The 18,207-nt window shown below is 39.7% G+C and overlaps 2 protein-coding genes and 1 long non-coding RNA gene across 4 annotated transcripts; 1 reads left to right on the top strand and 2 right to left on the bottom strand.

Annotated features, from left to right (window-relative positions):
- Positions 1–793: 793 nt before the first annotated feature.
- On the bottom strand, positions 794–4,758 carry LOC103714156 (CEN-like protein 1). Of its 2 annotated transcripts, XR_005509798.1 has the most exons (6): positions 4,534–4,758; positions 4,136–4,197; positions 3,994–4,034; positions 2,699–3,195; positions 2,517–2,592; positions 794–1,393 (listed from the first exon to the last, which is right to left on the bottom strand). XR_005509798.1 is itself a non-coding variant. In XM_039122050.1 (4 exons), the coding sequence occupies exons 1-4, from the start codon at positions 4,732–4,734 to the stop codon at positions 2,978–2,980; spliced, it is 522 nt and encodes a 173-aa protein (XP_038977978.1). In that variant the 5' UTR covers positions 4,735–4,758; the 3' UTR covers positions 2,599–2,977. The 2 variants fall into 2 exon arrangements, 1 of the variants encoding a protein (XP_038977978.1); XM_039122050.1 differs by lacking the exons at positions 794–1,393; positions 2,517–2,592 and having other exon boundaries at positions 2,599–3,195.
- Positions 4,759–9,632: 4,874 nt separating this feature from the next.
- On the bottom strand, positions 9,633–16,250 carry LOC103714160 (replication factor C subunit 4). The gene is made up of 7 exons (XM_008801320.4): positions 15,988–16,250; positions 15,707–15,813; positions 15,502–15,603; positions 15,203–15,398; positions 10,343–10,471; positions 10,060–10,254; positions 9,633–9,972 (listed from the first exon to the last, which is right to left on the bottom strand). Exons 1-7 carry the CDS (start codon positions 16,144–16,146, stop codon positions 9,862–9,864), a joined length of 999 nt encoding a protein of 332 aa, XP_008799542.1. The 5' UTR covers positions 16,147–16,250; the 3' UTR covers positions 9,633–9,861.
- On the top strand, positions 10,478–13,707 carry LOC113463193. The gene is made up of 2 exons (XR_003386974.2): positions 10,478–11,781; positions 11,821–13,707. It is a non-coding gene; the product is annotated as an uncharacterized LOC113463193 (long non-coding RNA).
- Positions 16,251–18,207: the final 1,957 nt, after the last annotated feature.

Raw genomic sequence — 18,207 nt, 5'->3', positions numbered from 1 at the left:
ATTTTTATTATACCCTTAATAAAAATTTGGTTTTTAATGCTTCTTTAAGAAAAAAATAAAGATGGAGTAATTCCCGCCTCATGGGAAAGTAATTTTTTGGGGCTCGTTTGGTTCGTGAAAAGTATTTTTCTTCCTAGGAATATGATTCCTGAAAAGCAGATTCCTACGAAGAGGATGTCTAGGAAAGTAATTTTGGCATGTTTGGTTGACAATGGAAAAATGACAAATTTCCAAAGTGCTTATGTTTGGTCGACCATCTACTTTTCTGAAAAATTTATGTATAATTCCTATTATACCTTTAATAAAAATTAGGTCTTTAATGCCTCTTTAATGCTTCTTTAATGCTGAAAGATCTTTTTAGGAAAAAAAATAAAAATGGAGTGATTCCCGCCTCATAGAAAAGTAACTTTTTCATGAAATGTGGGAATCATATTTCCATGGAAATACAACTTTTTCATCTCTCTCCTTTGAAAACTCCAACCAAACAAGAGGCATCTCATTACTTTTCCGTTGACCACACTTTCCCTCTTTCTTTTTCCGCGAACCAAACGAGCCCTTCATGTTTCTCATGGAAAAGACTTTTTCATGAAATGTGGAAATCATGAAAATATAACTTTTTCATCTCTCTCCTTTAAAAACTTCAACCAAATAAGAGGCATCTCATTACTTTTCCGTTGACCACACTTTTCCTCGTTCTTTTCCTACGAACCAAATGAGTCCTGGATGGATGTTTTGTTGCCGGAGAAATGCACTTGATTCTGAAACCGAAATGGGCTTTTCTTATGTTATTTTTAGGACTAGTTCGTGTCAATAACTATATGCAACCTCTTCATGCATTCCAGAGTTCTAGCAATTTTATTTTGAGCAGCCCGCTAACATGGCCGAAATAAGATTTCAGCTTTGAGAATAACAGGGGGTAGGTACTAAGCAGTCTGTTGGTAGTCTCTTGGTGTGGTTGTGCCAAAAACGGGTCGACACACATCTTCGCCAGGGTCAGCAAGAATGACAGGAACATACCGCAGTTTCTGGTCCCATGCATGAGAGGAACATTTATCTTTATCCATCTCATTAGATCCACATGAAGTCAAAATGGGCTCCCAATACAACATTGAGTACAGCAAACCTGGAACAGAGTTTTGTCAAGGAGCAGGATTTACATTTCTAAATCCAATAACCCTCAGATTTCAGCCAGCTATATTATGATCAGATTTGCAGCAGAAACTCTTGGACATGATGCCATTGAATGTCCTCGCTAACTCTGTTTGTGCTATTTTTTTGGTCGTGGAGAATGGGCTGTTTCCTTTCCACTCAATAAGTTGACGGAAACCTGGGATGACTTCTAGCATCGCAAGCATGTGTGCGCCAATATGGATATCATAGGCACAACTTCCGGCTGTGGACAAAAGAATTGCATCTTTTAGCTGGTTAGACATGAAAATGCTGTAACATTCATATGTTCAACATGATGAACAAAACGCATAGCTACAATCATCAACGAGATTTGCAACCTTGGTATTGGAGATTGTACCAGTATGTTACCGGTATGTTACAGTATATTTGGTAGGTTATGATAGGTATCCTATATCGAGGCAACTTCCAATTCCTTTTATTCTTCCTGACTTTTTGTCACGATATCACTTGAAATCAGACAAAATAGGTTGGAACAATATGATACTGTTGATAGGATGGTTCTATTTGGTTCCGACCAGTTCAATGCATTCACCAAATTGAACTCGAAATCATACTAGTATCTTACCAGTATGATATGGTACAATCGGTGCAAGTTGGTATGACAATATAGTACTCTATCATATTGGAGTCAAGACAATGCACTAGAAATCTTTTTCTTTACATGAGGAATATGATCAACACTACATATATATGCCCATCCCTAGTCTCACAAAAACACGCAACCACAACAGATATTTTTTCTTTACATTTGGAATGCAATCAACCTATTAATGCCAATCCTAAATCCTGATCAAAAGTTGGAGATTGATGTTAGATTCGCAACTAGCTATATGCTGGGATGAATTTTTTTAGGTGGGAATAACAAAACAGATCCTAGAGGACTTATTCAGCAGATTTCTAAATAGTTGGGATAGGACTACTATATGGTTATGGTTATAAAATGGTCAAGTAATTTTGCTCTGGTATTGTTTAAAGCAATATTCTCCATAATAAATGCAGTTTTTTTTTTTTTTTTTTTTTTTTTTTTTTTTTTTTTGTGGGGTGGTGTGGTGGTTTGCTGAGACCAGCACTTGGCATGCCATGATCCATCCTGGTGTGCAAAAAAACCCTATTTGGCCGTGGCCAGCAGGCAAGAGACCATCATCCTACAGCAGAAACCTTCTAAAGATCTGTAATGTTAGCATGAGGCACCTGGGCATCACTTGTTTAGAGCATGACAAGCGTTCTTCACTGAAACTTACTTGGCCCACTTTTTTTTTTCTTTTGTGTGTGTGTGTGTGTGTGTGTGTGTGAGAGAGAGAGAGAGAGTATTTGGCTACACTTACCTCCGTCGTTCCCCCCTCGGCCAGTGGCAAACGGCTAGTGTCACTTTGGCCTCCCAACAACAGATTGACCTCCTTTCTAAAATACTTAAAATTCATTCATTATTTCTAATCAGGAAATTCGCCACTCCCAGAAAGTAGGGGAGCTGAAGCACAAGCATAACAAAAAGACAAAACCTACGTACCATAAAATATAACATCAACATCAACAGTACGCAGCATCTCAGAAAGCCAAGGCTAGTAACATCCCGTTCCTTCGAGCCTGCCGGAGGCTGTTTTCGTACCCTGGGAGCCGCCGTGGCTTTCCTGGCTCCACCAAAAAAAGCTGAAACTCTCGCTCCCAACCAGAGCCATGATACTGGCGTAAATAGCTTTGAACCCTGATCGCCAATGGAAACGTTAAAGCATACGCAATCCACACTCTATTACTTACTTATTTTTAACAACTTAGTTGCTGATTAATATCATCTCCTTCTAGCAGCTGTTTCCCTCTGAGCGTTGAAGTAGACTGCAGCGACAGGGAGGCCAAGGCCGTTTTCCTCGGCGAAGCTTCTTGTTTTGAAGTGATCTCTTGAACTTGGAGTGTGCACGGTCTGCCTGCCTTTCTGCTTGAAAAGAACGAACACATACCTGTGGATGCCCATGAAAGGCCTGGGGGCCTCGTAGCTGATTAGTTCCTTTCCTGCAATATCAAAAGCGTTAAGCACCTAAACATCCTTTGTTTCATCAAACAAGCAAAAAGGCATAGCGTTTCATGGGATTACAAGGTGGAGTTCCACATGGTGGCCTCATCCCTTGTTTTTGATCAGTTGCAACAAATGTTTTCATCTTTCATTGTGGTCGATATCTTCTGTTGCGTATTTAGAACTGTATTCCAAAGATATATTGCAGCCGATGCATAATGCCCATGCCATAATCGTATGCATTATAGTAGTGAAATTGCTAAAAGCTTTCAGTACCCTGTTGAAAATTCTAAACCTGACGTGTATCTTATTTAGTCCAATGAGTCGAATGGTTAGTTGAAAGTAAATGGATCGCTGAATAGGCATTGAGAAATTTTAAGTTTGTATTGGTATTATACTGAATTACAACATGTAGTTTTAGTGCAGTTAAAAAGGAAACACAATATTTAAAAAGACCCTCTAGTAATTAATATTTTTAGCATGCCGAAGGTCTCTATATTAATTTCTTAACTAGCATGCAGTACAACTCTAATATTTGTCTTTTGTTTGTTTCCTTAACAATATTAGAAACTAAAATCTCTGTTTTGGTACCAGAATCTTTTAGGAATCCTGGAATTCTATATGTATCAGGAAGGCCCTGCTGCTAAAAATTTGAACACTTTAAATTCAATAAAAAGGCCATTTTTTTGGATTGCTTTTACGGTTTTTAAAAGGCCTAACTTAAACAGGACGATATTAAAAATAATGATAAATGTTTTGATAAACCTTTGCTATTTTTCACTAGAATTAATACTCACCAAAAGATGCGTTGGTAGTTCCGGGAATGTCCGTTACAATCCTGGAGCCACATGATGACCAGTTGAAATAACAGAAATACAGCATAACAAATTTAGGTTAAGAAAACGAGACTAGGGAGGACATGGTTTAGATGCTACTCACCAGTGAAGGTGCTCTCTCAAGTGTGGGTTACTAGGGCTTGGGGCGTCTGGGTCTGTCATGATCTACAAATAAATGTTCACACGATTATAAAGGCAAACGGGCCGGCAATACGAGAGAAGAAGAAGAAGGAGAAGAAAAAGGGGGAGGAGGTGATGAAGAAGGAGAAAAAGGTGAAGGAGGAGAAGAAGAAGAAGGGCGAGAGGAAGAAGGTGAAGAAGAAGAAGAAGAAGAAGGTGAAGAAGAAGAAGAAGAAGAAGGAGAGGAAGAAGAAGAAAAAGGAGAGGAAGAAGCAAAAGGAGAGGAGGAAGAAGAAGAAGGAGCGAGTGAGTACGTGAGAGAGAGAGAGAGAGATCAGATTTGTCATATGCGGTACTATAGTGCAACTTAGTGTTACATACTAATGTATAACAAGCTCTCATGTCATCACCGCCGATCTCAACCCTAGGTTTTGCTGATACAGCAGATGGCATGAACTCATGGCCATTGTAGACTTGCTTGTTGGTACTGTAAGTAACTTGCAATTTAACACTTGGGTTGAAGGCATCCAAGACATCTCCTATTACTCTTCCCACTGCTAGTGGCTCTGCCATGCTAGTCATGGAGGTAAAGGGGGGGGGGGGGGGGGGGGGGGGGGAGAGAGAGAGAGAGAGAGAGAGATCTAAGCTTTCTAACTTCTAAAGGTCATATATAACTTTGGAGAAGGGAAAGGGATGGATTCGTGAAGGGTAGAAAGAGTGCAAATTCTAGCTTCCAAGCTTGTAGATAGCTCTGGAGGGGGATGTGTTTATATAGGAAGAAGTGGTGCAAGCTAGCCACAGACCTAAAAAGATTCGCAAATTCTGGAATAATGAAGGATTTCCATTTTGGGCAGCATGGTTGGGGGGTTCTTGCCGAGGTGTCAATCGGAGGGAGGTGGGGAGGGGGGGCATTGGAAATGGTAGCCTTTTCTTGGAAACATGCAACTATTTTGATAATATTTTCACGAACACTCAATGCATGGGCCAGTGGGAATACGCCTTTTATAATTGTTAACAATATCTTCTTGGGCGAATGGTTTCTCATCTTTCAATGTGCTTCTTCCTTCCCCTCACATGACATTTCCTCCATTAAACAATGGGAAAACGGGGTTAAAAATCTTGGGCGAACCATACATTTGTGTGGTAATTTTGAGAGGTAATCCTCTATAAAGTTAAAAGATCTCGTAGGAAAATGTAAATTTCTGGTGCATGATATCTTTTTGCTGCTTTATTCCCGAATGACTTCTCCTTTTTCTTTGGCTGTAACGTGAGTCCGGATCCTCTGCGGTATCAGGCCGGTGCACGAAAGGAGAGTTAGATTATTAAGAATAATTCTGTCCGGAGATAGTAATAGAGCCTTTTTTTTTCCTAATTTATTCCTAAATGGCTTCTCCATTCTCTTAAATTAGCAATGAGTCCAAATCATCTAGGCAACTCAAATGAAAGCTCCTGAATGGTGGGCCACAAATAAGGCAACCCAGTCAACCGCGCTGTTCGTCTTCCTGTATACATCTCTAGCCCATGATAGGCCATTCTCACCCACGAATCCGCGAACATCACGGATCAGCGGCTCCGACCTGATGTCGAGCTCCATGTCTCGGATCCACGCAATCACTGTTGCCGAGTCACCCTCGAGCATGATCCGGTCCACACTAGTATCTGCCTCACATAGACGACTCCTTATGCCGCTCTGAGCTCCACGCTAACTACAAACGTGTGGAAGATCCACCGGCCCTCTGCCGCAATCAGACGGGCGTCATAGTCTCTGATAACAAAATCCATACCTCCAATGCAACCATCATCGCCAACGTTACCATTGAAGTTCACCTTGATGCATCTCTTCATCTTTATCTTTTGTTTAGGCACACTCCGGCAGTTAGTTTCCGAGGCAACTTCCATACATCCACTTAAGAGTCGAAGCGTGCATGAAACTGAAACCGTAGAACATGCATGTGGCGTCTCGATCCATTGTGCAGCTTGTTCATGTCAGTCAAGTGAAGCAACTAGAATTGGATATAGTTTATGTAATGGGACACGTCATGCATCTGCTTGTATCACATCACATGCGGGCTAATTGCAGATTAGGTAACTAATAGTAGCGTGTGAATATATAGACACGTGTGGCAGCATCATATTCTTCTGAGCTCACTAATTCCTACATCATGAACTGTTTTCATATGATCCTGTGATGCGACAGAACACCTTCCCCACACGTATAGCAATACCTACAACCCAAAAGAAGCACACAAACAAGTGCATGTACCTTCATTTCGATGACTAAGTTTCATGTTCGCATCAAACGCGTAGCAAATTAAGCTTGTGATGCACAAGCATGATAACCTATCAAAACACATCAGATAACCCCAATGCTAAAATATAAGGCGATCGATCAAGAGCCTCAAGAACTCTTGCGTGACACTTGACTTCATTTGCTAACTAGCTGAATCTCTAGAAGATAAGATAAAAGGTTAAGATGTCAGAAAAGCTTATAATAAATTCCAACGAGGATTAGATGAAAGGTTAAGAGATCAGAAAAGCTTTGTTCCAACGATGAGATCAGTCTGTCCAAAAGGTTGGAGCTGACGCTCTCAGTTGCGAATGAGCAAGCTTTGGACACAATCTGATGTAAAAGGCTGCAAAGCTCGGAGAAAGGAAGAACCTAAGACTGAAGAGAAGTTGAGCGGCTACCTTAAACTCTCAGCACTGACAGTGGAGATCCCCATGTACGGAGGACGATCCGCTTGCTTTAATGCAACGTAAAACCCGGGACCCTCCTCCCCCTTGACATAGCCTAGTACGAAGAGGCTCATTTGCTAAAAGATAAGGGTAGTTGGCAGTTTGTCAGCACTGGATTGATGGAGTGAAAAATGATTTACCTCAAGTTTTGCTCGAGAATAAAAGATTTGGCTTAACTGGGTTAAGTGTAGGGGTGCAAATGAGCCGGCTCGCGACCTGTTCGGGCTTGACCCAAGTTTAAGCTCCATGCGGCTCAATTATTACTGGTTCAAGTAATTCAAACAGTTTTTCAAATTAAGCTCGATGGTAGCAAAAAAACTAAGCTCGAAGACTCGCGAGCTTAGTCGAGTATGTGTGTGTATATATATATATATATATATATTATTTATAACATATAATTATTAATTTAATTTTTAAAATATAATATTGTGTTATATTTTATTTTAATTATATTATTTTAATTATGATTAAGGTTCAATTTTGAGCTCAAGTATGGCTCAGTTAATATTCAAGTTGAGTTGAGTCAATCTAGAGTATTGTTTTTTTTTTATCAAGTGAAATTTGAGCTTGAATATTAAGATTCGATTGATCACGAGTCGAGTTTCAAGTCCAAATATTTTGAATTATGTTGAGCCCGAGCTTAAGCTTCTAACTACTTAATTCAGCTTGGCTCATTGCAGCTTTTCATGAAAGTAATACAAATAATTTTGAATTAAATAAAATAAATAAATTAGAAAGCTACAGCTTGGCTCATTGCAGCTTTTCATGAAAGTAATACAAATAATTTTGAATTAAATAAGATAAATAAATTAGAAAGATGCAAGGTAAAGTATTTATTATGCATCATTTTTAAAAAAAATATTAATTTTGCTTTTTTGAAAAGAAATTTAATTCATGTACACAAATAAGGGTTTGGTCGAATAGTATGGACTGCGGAATAAGTGGACTAGATGGCTTCAAAGACAAGAATTATGGTGCTCCGCTCGTACTCAGGTCAGTTCCTGATGCTGGCAAGATGTTATTATTGCACTTCAAGGTGCTGCTGCCACTAGCAAGGGGTAGAGGGACTCACAATGTGATTTGGTACGGCCACCAAACTTATTCTTGATCCAATGTGACACCAGGAGATTGGTGCCATTTATAAATGTTCCTTGCTATTCATGCCTGATTGGGACCATTTGGTAAATGATTTGGGTGTAATAGATAGCATTTTTATGGCTTGAAATCCTACCATCTATGCAGTATCTAAGAATTCTTATAAATTAGATTTTTTTAATTTTATAAATAATAATAATTTTGCTTTTATATACAATATCCCCTTCTCTCTATAGGTGCTTGTAGGGTAGTTATATAGATATAAACTTGGCCATTCTTGTTCTAATGTGCCAGATCACACTTGAAAGGCTGTAGACCATGAAAAATCACATCATGTTTCCCATCGAGGCCCAGCCTGCATTAAACCGTGTGTACGTACACACCAAGCCACAACTGCTTGAATGAAAGGGTTCTAACTTGTGCCCACCCACATAAACTTTATGCTATCTTGTTGCAAACTACTAATTAGTATTTGTATAGACCCTAAGGAGTTTTCTAAGTGGTCATACCTCTCTACTCACAAGTTCTGGTGCTGCATTCTGATCTTCAGCCGTGTATTCTCAAGAATTTGGCCAAGGTAATTCATGTGCGAGCGGGATTTCCCCATGTGAAAATCTTAGGTTCGAGTCCGAAGCTATCGTGAAAATCCTAGGTTCGAGTCCGAGACTAGCTAAGGTACTTAATACACATGAAAGACACTTATAGAATCCATCCCAATCGGCAGGTAACTAGCAAAATATCAAAAAAAAAAAAAAATTCAGTATAACAGCGGCTCACACACAACATGACACAACAGATATAAGTGCAACCAACAAAATTAACGGAGTCCTTCGAGGTTTATCTTATTCCTCTTTCATTATTTAACAACCAATAGAAGCGCTTCCTTGCTGCAAGAAGCGACCAAAATGATGGTCTTCCAAAAGGAAAATTCTATGGAAACAAGATCTAAAGAACCTTTCACTCACGGAAGAAATCATGATGCTAACCATTGGTTATAAGAGAGAAGTACATTATGAGACTGAAAGATGGGAAAGCAGATGGAGCGCTTTAAGATTCCTCGTGGGACAAATGGATGATTGGTCTTTAAGCAACTAAAAAGGTGGAAAGAGCCTTTCCTGAAATCAGGTCTGATTGGGGAATCCAAGATGATAAGGCCTCTAGGCTTGATTATATTTATGGGGAACTATATAAAGGCGATGCAGCTAAAGAGGTGATGGCTTATTCTGTTGTACGATTCCTAACGTGGCAACTCAGGAACAAAAGGGAAAAGGATGGTGCCACCACTAAACCACCAATACTCACAGTGAGAGCTTAAACAAGTTAAGCATCAGCATCTAGTACCAGTATGCTCATTTCTCCCTGATAGTCTTATCTCACAAAGCCTGTCAAGCTATGATAAAGAACACGCAGAGGGTGTCCCGTAGATCACAAAATTCTTAAACTTGGAAGCACAAGTTCCACCATCGCAAGCTAGACAGTGCTAGGCCGACACCACCACATAGCTAAACAACCAACAAATTTTCAAATAAGTAAATTTCCGCCTATAGATGCGTAAGTTGGCCAAACAATCATGAAACCTTCGACTGCATATTGTTTGGTACGCCAACAAAATCATCATTCTGGCATAGGACAGCAGGGTTTTTCTTCCAGGGCCTAAATTTTTGTGTTAAATAAAATTGAAAACCGGAATATGTATCAAATACTGATGGAATTTCCTAGACTTCCAACTTGGTAAGACTGATAATAAGTGTAATCAAGTTGAGCACCTGACAAATAACTGAAAACTAGTGAAGCATGAGTGTTATGATGAGCTTAACAGCTGAGAGTTCTCAAAATTTCAGACAAAGGAGACAAGCTATCTTTAGCAGCAAAGAATATTTATGGAGCTTTCGCTGTTTCCCGGACCAATGCAAGCTTAGCTAAGAGACCTGAGAGCTGAAGAAGCGAGCCTACTCCATCGCAGATTCTCATGTGGGCAAATCCTGTTTCCTGAACTCACAGAACCATGACGACAATGATCAAACATAAAAGCTGGGCAGAATATAGTATGGAAGATTATCAGGAACAGCCGGCTACCTTCAAGAATTCCAGCTTCAGATATTCAGCCATGTCATAATTTTTAATAATTCGAAAGAGAGTGGTGATAATGTCAGTAGGAGAATAACCCAAATCATAGAGCTGCTTCAGACCAGCACAGGCATCATCAAACTTCCCCTCAAGCACGTTGCGGATCATATTCTTAACATGCAAAGGGTGAGGCTGATCACAAACCTGCATTAGTGTTATGAAGAACCCTCCATCAGTAGATAAAAAAGGTGATGTTAAAAGATCGGGGAACTTTAAATCTCTAAAATTCAACCTTGAATACATTCTCCTGATTGACAAACCGGAACCCACAGAATGTCGCTTGCAAATTGTTCAACGCCTGCCTCATATCACCATCAGCAGTGAAAATGATGGCCTCGAGGCCTTCTGGCACATAAGGAACCTATCAATGATTTGACAGACTATCAACAGATCAGATACATACCTTGAACTTTACCAAGCATACCAAAGTGTATGATACAGCTAATAGGATCTTATCAGCTGTCATGCAGTATAAGAAGGCTTGGTCATGAATAGCCTGGACTCGCTGCTTCCGACCTCAAATGTCTGAGACAATTTCATAAGTGATTCACTGCTTGCTACCACAGACTATTGTGTTATTTCCAGATCAGAACAAGATAGAACTATCAGCTGGTGCAGCTTCCCATGAATTTTTAGGCCTTCTATAGTAAGCTGCTCTCACTCATCTATCCCAGAATAGCGTCCATGCAAACTCACAAATAGATGAACCAAAAATAGAATACTTAATCCACAAGAAGCTATCAATCCAATTATCCCAGCTCTTCCCTAGCCTGACATGTCTGTGTTGTTTAGCAATGTCAAAATACATAGTCCTAGGTGGATATGGTGAGGGAAGCAAGGTAGACAATGTTTCAATTACATGATGTGGTGTATTGTGTTCATGAAAGCAACAGTAACTTGCAGGAATTACTCTACCATTTATGCTCAGCCACGAGAAATTCACTCATGCAGTAGCAAAATTGTGAAAAATGGTGAATGGATGATAAAACACCATTACGCATTCAGCAAGCATGTTCACTCAACTCTATGTTTTTTCTCATATGATGAGCAAGTGCATATTTGATAGCAGATGATTTGATCGAATTTCTATGTGAAGGATCTGTAGTAAATTTATGGAGACTGGTGTAACCAATAGTTCACCACTACTAAAAAAACAGAACATTACTGAAGACCGTCGATACAGAATTCTGGCAACAGACCTTTTATGGACACCTGTCCTTCAATTGCCAACTACCTAAAAGAAGGGGATAGTGTAGAGATCATTTCTGAGACTGAAAAAAAATCCAAGAAATGCAGTCTTTTCAGATATTTCTGCTACAAGATGAGGTGCATGGATTATATGGCCTGGATCAGCTAGGAAGATGTGGATGAGGTCTGCAATGTTCCCAAATTTATTGGTGCACTATATCAGTAATTTTATATCATCCCATCAGACCATTTGATGGGGTCATTGAGTTTGTTATAATCAAACTGGGTTACAAAGCCAAACAAGACAGGAGAAGTGTAATTCATAACATCTACCATGCCTGCAGTTGACTTGCTCCCCAATTATGCAGAAAGACTGCTCTGCTTGAAGTTTAAAAGGATAATGTTCAGAGGTCTAAGGCTTGTCATTAGCAGAAACAAGACCATCATTGACAACTCTTTAAATATTGTTGTTGGCTGATTAGGGTGCCATCTCGTGACACAAAAAGAGCTGGCTTTCTGAAGTTGCTAACAGGCATATAAAATAATAACAATAATCTATTCAACTTTGCATTCAGTAAGTTGTACTACTCAAATTCAGGATTGTATCACAATATTGACAACGAGAACTAACATTTATAGAGTCTATTCTTGGTTTCTAGGATGAACAGAGAGACAAGCTAGTCAATGCACGTGTGCAATGAAAGAGGTTTTGAGTTCCTGCAGTGCTGATATCAATTGTACCTGGAAAAGAAATATTCCAAGAAAACCAGCTGGTTAGAACCGGAAGGAATAAACATTACAGGATTAGTGCTTTTTCATTGTGCACCACATACCATCTGTTTGATAGTTGCACTTCATATTTATGTCCAACTTAGCAACACAGATGCCATCCCAGAAATTTAATCTCTCTCTCTCTCTCTCTCTCTCTCTCTCTCTCTCTCAGATTTGAGAGAGGGGGGGGGGGGGCGAGAGAGTTTTTCACATGTACACTAGCATTTCAATCCTTGACCATCCAGCATCATCATAGGAATATATACCCTTGAGAAGGATAGGAAAACTTCCAAAAAAGATGGACATCCATGAAGATGCATCAATAAGTCACTGCCATCATATTATGTGAGATAATGCAAAGAAACTTGAACAGTGAGAAAGATGATGCGGCTACTAAGTATGGGCATTATGAGACTAAAAGTGACCCATTAAATGTTGCTAAATAAGAAAGAACATGCAGTCTTCAAAGCCCAAGAGAAGAAATGTTTGATGAGGGCATAGATTTGATGAAAAGCCCAGTTAGACATAGAGAGAGCAGATGGAAATGGATATGAGAAATGAAGGTAGGGAAGATAATGATGTGAAAGTGTTAATGGTGATGATGACCAAACTGATGGTAGAGGAATTGCTCTATTAATCTTTTATTTGTTGATATTTCAACCTTGGCATTGAAAATAATCGCCAAGCTTATCACAATTCAAAGTATCATGGATTGGAGCAGTCATATTAAAACCTTTCCATTGATTGTGATTTCAGTTTATTTCCTAGCCCTAGGTATCATGGACATGGAGACAGTTGTGATGACAAAATCACTTCAAGTCACCTTATCCATACAGCAGTAAAGAGTACTAGCAGATATCTCCTATAAACCCTTTTCTCACATGGTAAAGTTTATACTAAAGTAATTATAATTTTCACATTTCTTGCCCTTATTTTGTAAGAACTCAATAAAACTATCTGAGCTACAACATATATTTTAGTGGTCATATTGTGCATACTTTTTGTAAATGTTGCATGATGCACTTTTGTTTATAAATATTTTCATCCAAATGTCCAATTGTGAACTGAAGTTTATACTGTTTTAGACCAAAAATGGTTTGCATCAGTTCATCAATCAGCTAAGACAAGCACACGTAGTTTGGAGGCACCTATACAGGTGTATAGGTGGAAGAGGAAGAAGAGAGAGAGGCAAAAGAGGTGGCTCAGATGGTGGGGGAGTAGGAGAAGTAAAAGGAGCATAGGGAGAAGGAGAGGTGGAGGAGGTAGGGGAGGGTGGAGGAAAAGGAGAATGAGAACAGGAGGCAGAAGAGGGAAAGGATAAAGAGGAGAAAGAGGGGAGGAAAGAGATGAGGAATGGATGCAGAAGAGGAAAGAAGGTCAAAGAGAATGAAAAGAAAAAATGATATAAACATATAGCATTGCTGCCAACCTCTAGTAGCAATCACGCAATTCAACAAAGTTGCATGATATGCTAACTGTCCCCAGCTGCCACCATTCTCTCTTTCACTCCTTCCTCATTTTTGTTCTTCAACTCACATTTAGTTCTGAAGATGAAAGGTTATCAGTATGGGTGGCAAACAATTTGAACAACTTGAGCTTGGCTTAGGCTTGGCTAGAAAAAAGCTCAGTTTAAGCTCGGTTGAAGCTAAACAAACCAAGCTTGAACCAGCAATCTAGGCCCAAAATTAATTTCAACCCGAGCCAAAATTAGACCCGGCTTAATCAGCTTGATTGTGCTCAAAAATATATTTATGTATGTATGTATATAATAAATTTATAAGTACAGATAGTGAATGTTGGATACAATGGTCCATAGTATTAGAATCATTTCAAGGTTGAATGTTATTTAACTATTTGAATTCATTAAAATTTTCTTGAGTACAGAATCCATTAACTGTTAATTTGATTTGAACGAAGCTTGAAATCAAGCTTTAATTCAAGCGTGAAGCATGCTTGGTTGAAACCTGAATTGATTTCTAGCTCAATTTTGGATTTTCAAGCTGATCAATTAGGATTGTGTTTGACTTGCTCTAAAATTATGCTTGAATCGAGCTTGGAATAATGGTAAATGAATCAAGCTTGATCTCAACTTTCAAGATCAAAAATAAGTTAAAAATAAGCTTGACCATAGCCAAGCTCAATCAAGATCAACTCAATTACACTCCTAGTTAAGGGTAAAGTGGCTTCTATAGTTTGCCTGAACCGAACTAGCCCACCCGACCTAGATTCTTTCCCCAAAAAACATGCCACCTCAGTTGAATACGATTACATAACCTATGCATGTGCCTAAGCAATCCTTATGTGACCCAAAATATCGATGGCACTTGGGCCCTATGCAAGGCAGCAAGGTGCCATGTATGCTTATGAAGTGACATAGGCCAGTTTCTAGGACATTGCATGAAAATGCATCAAAATCAGTGGCATTTTGCTATTGAAGCAATATGATTGTAACCACATGAAACTTTATCAAAATTTTGCTACTTGGGTCTAAATGTTGAAATAACATGATCATATACATGGAGAAGTTGAAGAAGTTAAGCTTTCATAGCAGAGCAAGGCTACAAAATGACAAAGCATGGGAGCATCCCAATAGAAATATTGCAATGAAGAAAAATTGAATACTCATGCAATAAAGAGGACAATCAATGAACATAGAGGAAACCTTTGAAAGAAGTCAATCACAATGATAGGAAGATTTTGCAAATGGCCATAAGGACCAGATAAGCTCTTGTAGAAAGAAGCAATAAACAAGAATCTATAATTAGCATAAGAATATACACGATTTGTTGGTCGGAAAAAATATGAATTCCTATCATGTTTGCATTAAATATGAGGTGTAAAAGATATACATGAACACTACAACCAAGTTTAAAGATTTCCTACCACCCTTTTAAGAAGCACTTAAAAACATATGCAGGCAAAGTTGATACAGTCATATTGCACCTATCAAGTCCAATCCCGCAGATTTGAAGAAATCTTATCTAAAAACTTAACAGAATTAGTAGCAGTGATTAATTCATTCTTTAATAATTGCTTATGGCTGACTGTTGTTAGGATCTCTGCTACAACTGTAACAACCAGACTAATGTATTGTTTGTGTGTGCATATGTGTGTGAGAGAGAGAGAAATTAACCTTCTCAGCTTCCACCACTACCATAAGGCGGCCGAGAATCTCCTGATCAGACAGCCTTGAGAAGCGAACAAGTGCACATCTACTCTGAATTGGCTCAATGATTTTAGATGATATATTGCAGGCAAGAGCGAACCGTGTGGTGTTTGAGTAGATCTCCATTGTCCTCCTCAACGCTTGCTGTGCACCAGATGTCATACTAGAAAATTCCGGCATCAGACCACAATCACCAAGAAACAATAAATTGGGGCAAGCACATAGCAATGCGCCCATCTAATACCAAACCACACCCACGGAATTACCTGTCGGCCTCATCTAAGATTACAATCTTGTGGTGGCCTGGTGGGAGTGTTACTTTCTTCTGGGCGAACATCTTGATCTTGTTCCTCACGACATCGATACCTCTGCAAGATTTGAATCAGAACTATTAGGAATCCTCCTGACATAACAATGAGAGACTACAAAGAGATTTCAAAGAAAAAAGAATGGCAATTGGCAGAACGCTACCTATCGTCAGATGCGTTCAGCTCAAGAACGGCCTCTCGGCAACTGGGGCCCAAGAGCTCGTGGGCGAGGGCGAGTATGCTTGTGGTCTTCCCGGTGCCAGGAGGACCCTGAAAATTGGAATATGAGAGAAGAAAGTTGAATTTTTATAGCTGGAAATCCAGGTGCCGATCTGTGAGCGTGTCGAAGTGTTTCTTTGGAAACCAAGCAAGGGTTTTTTGAGAAAACATAAGAATAGGGTGCGGGTTTTTCGTTTTCTTGGAAGGAATTTTTAGGGTTCTCACCGAGAGAATGAGATTGGGCATATTGCCGTCGCGGGCGATGACTTCAAGGCGGGAGACGGCGTCGGAGTTGCCGACGACGTCGGAGACTTTCGTGGGCCGGTACTTCTCGACCCACGGGATGTCGTACAGACTGGTAGAGGAGGAGGAGGAGGAGGCCATGGATTGTCTTAGAGGAGGGGGGGGGGGGGGGGGGGGGGGAGGGAACTGGTCGCGGAGGAGGGGAAGTAGCTTTATCGGGAAGGGAAGAAGAAACCCTCGAGTGATGGGAGGGAGGGAGGGAGGGAAACGGGAAAGAGAAGAGTTTAGGCATTAAAACACGGCACGTGCAATACGCGTGATATACGGAGGAAGAGTTTAGGATTAAGATAAGAAAAAAAATATCTAATTTAAATACGGGCCCAACCAAGGAGATAACCGTTAAATTTGGCAGGAAAGCAGCTGGGCTCCCAATTTGATCTCCTGCTAATAAAAAAAAGTTGATATCATGCTATGAGAAAGTGTAAGAGTTTCTAAATCTCTCTTTTTCTGAATTTTGCTCCTGTAAGAGGAAAAGGATGAGATAAAACGAACAAGAGAGGGACGAACAATGCTTCTAGATGATGAGATGAGACGATGGACATGATGTGGGTAGCAGAAAGGTTTTCCTTCATCGAGTTTTGCATATTTGATGTACATAAATATGCTCCAATATTTTGAAAATAAAGAATCATGTGGATTAATATGAATAAAGAATCATAGTAAGATGCTATATTAGTTGAAGCAGCGTGAAAATGCATGGAAATTGGATAAGAACCTGGCTTATTATGAGTGGAAGTTAAAATCTTGGATATATGTAATGCATGTCCCACTATTATTATTATAGCATCTTGACAATTAAAATATTATCATTATAAGACATCATGCTTCATGGTAGAGCATCTACCTAAGATCTCTTGGATATCTTTTATTAATATTATATTGAAATGTTTGATCTTCTATCTTTTATCCAATTATACTCGAGCATATTTCTATTATCTTGAAAGATATCTACTCACTCGGTCTTTCGCTCCTACCGGATCACTTTGAGATCCATGCTGATATTTTCCTCACCCTTGCCCTCTCATCACGTCTGCTACCACAATGCTTCGAGGTCCGTACCAATACACCGATCTTCTCCTACCATCAGATCGCTTTGAGATGCCTGTTGATATAGCTTAACCCTTCGAGCTTTCTAAAATATTCTAGAGAGCTCCGACTTCTTCCCTCACCACCCCCTCCCTCTCCAATTTGCTTTGAGATTTGTGCGGGTATTCCCCTCACCCTCAGCTTCTTCTCATTTCTCCTCTCACGATCCTACTCGCTCAATCTTCCACTCCTACAGGATCACTTTGAGATCCACACCCGCTCATATCTGCTATAGCGACATTCTGAGATCCATACCAATACATTGATCCCCCTACTATTATGTTGCTTTGAGATCCATTTAGGCATAAGTTAAAATCTGCGCGCTCTCTCGAATTCATTCCCTCTCTCGCTCTCCTCATTTCTCTCTTCCAAATCCTACCCGCTCCTATCAAACTCCCCTCTTCCATCTCCTGACGCTACCCTTCTCCCCTTCCTTTATCACACGCATAGCATGGGAAGTGGATGGCTGCCATTTCTCTGCGGCAACCCCCTAATATTCCAACCCAAAAAAGAGAGAGAAGGAGAGAAAAAAAACCAGCTTATATTTCAGGTCGGCAACGTCGTCCCTTTCTCAAATAATGACACAGAAAAAAGATTGGTTGCAGGTCTCCTACAGCAACCTCCTAGCACTCTAATGAGAAAGGAATACGGGAGAGAGGAAACATGTTGTGGTCACAATGTTTTTTGGTAGCAAAATATAATGGAGCAGTAATCTCTGCATCTCACTACGGACAAGATGGTGAGGTAACGACACCTGTAGCAGGTATTGTGAGGTGACCGCAAACATCCGCATAGTCACATGCACCTATAGAGTGTTCTTTTTTTTTTTTATCTTTTTTATTTTATTTTAGTTTGCTGCATGCTCCAAGAGGAAGGCAGAAATTGACACACATTTTATATTTCATTAAGATAGATATGAGTGTCCCTTTTTTTTTTTTTAATTTATAGGGCACGGTGGAGATACCACTCCAGAAAATTCAATCCTAATATGGGGCACGGAGCATCCAACCCTTTCAAAGTCGATCTTCGATACCGATATTTGGACGAATTTCAGCG

This window comes from Phoenix dactylifera, chromosome 2, assembly GCF_009389715.1.
Source record: "Phoenix dactylifera cultivar Barhee BC4 chromosome 2, palm_55x_up_171113_PBpolish2nd_filt_p, whole genome shotgun sequence".
NCBI classification, from domain to species: domain Eukaryota; kingdom Viridiplantae; phylum Streptophyta; class Magnoliopsida; order Arecales; family Arecaceae; genus Phoenix; species Phoenix dactylifera.
Note: the sequence above shows the minus strand (reverse complement) of the source record. Positions and strands in the feature narration are given on the sequence as shown.

Bases quoted from the DNA above. Each gene is read 5' to 3' on its own strand.
- LOC103714160 (XM_008801320.4), bottom strand. From the start codon at position 16,146: ATGGCCTCCTCCTCCTCCTCCTCTACCAGTCTGTACGACATCCCGTGG. The intron at 10,255-10,342 runs GTTGAATTTTAG...ACACTAATGCAG, and splicing joins ATCAGGAGAATGTATTCAAG to GTTTGTGATCAGCCTCACCC. The intron at 9,973-10,059 runs GTAGCCGGCTGT...CTGTGAGTTCAG, and splicing joins TGAAGCTGGAATTCTTGAAG to GAAACAGGATTTGCCCACAT.
- LOC103714156 (XM_039122050.1), bottom strand. From the start codon at position 4,734: ATGACTAGCATGGCAGAGCCACTAGCAGTGGGAAGAGTAATAGGAGAT. The intron at 4,035-4,135 runs GTGAGTAGCATC...ATGTGGCTCCAG, and splicing joins TTGAGAGAGCACCTTCACTG to GATTGTAACGGACATTCCCG. The intron at 3,196-3,993 runs GTGAGTATTAAT...TTGATATTGCAG, and splicing joins AACTACCAACGCATCTTTTG to GAAAGGAACTAATCAGCTAC.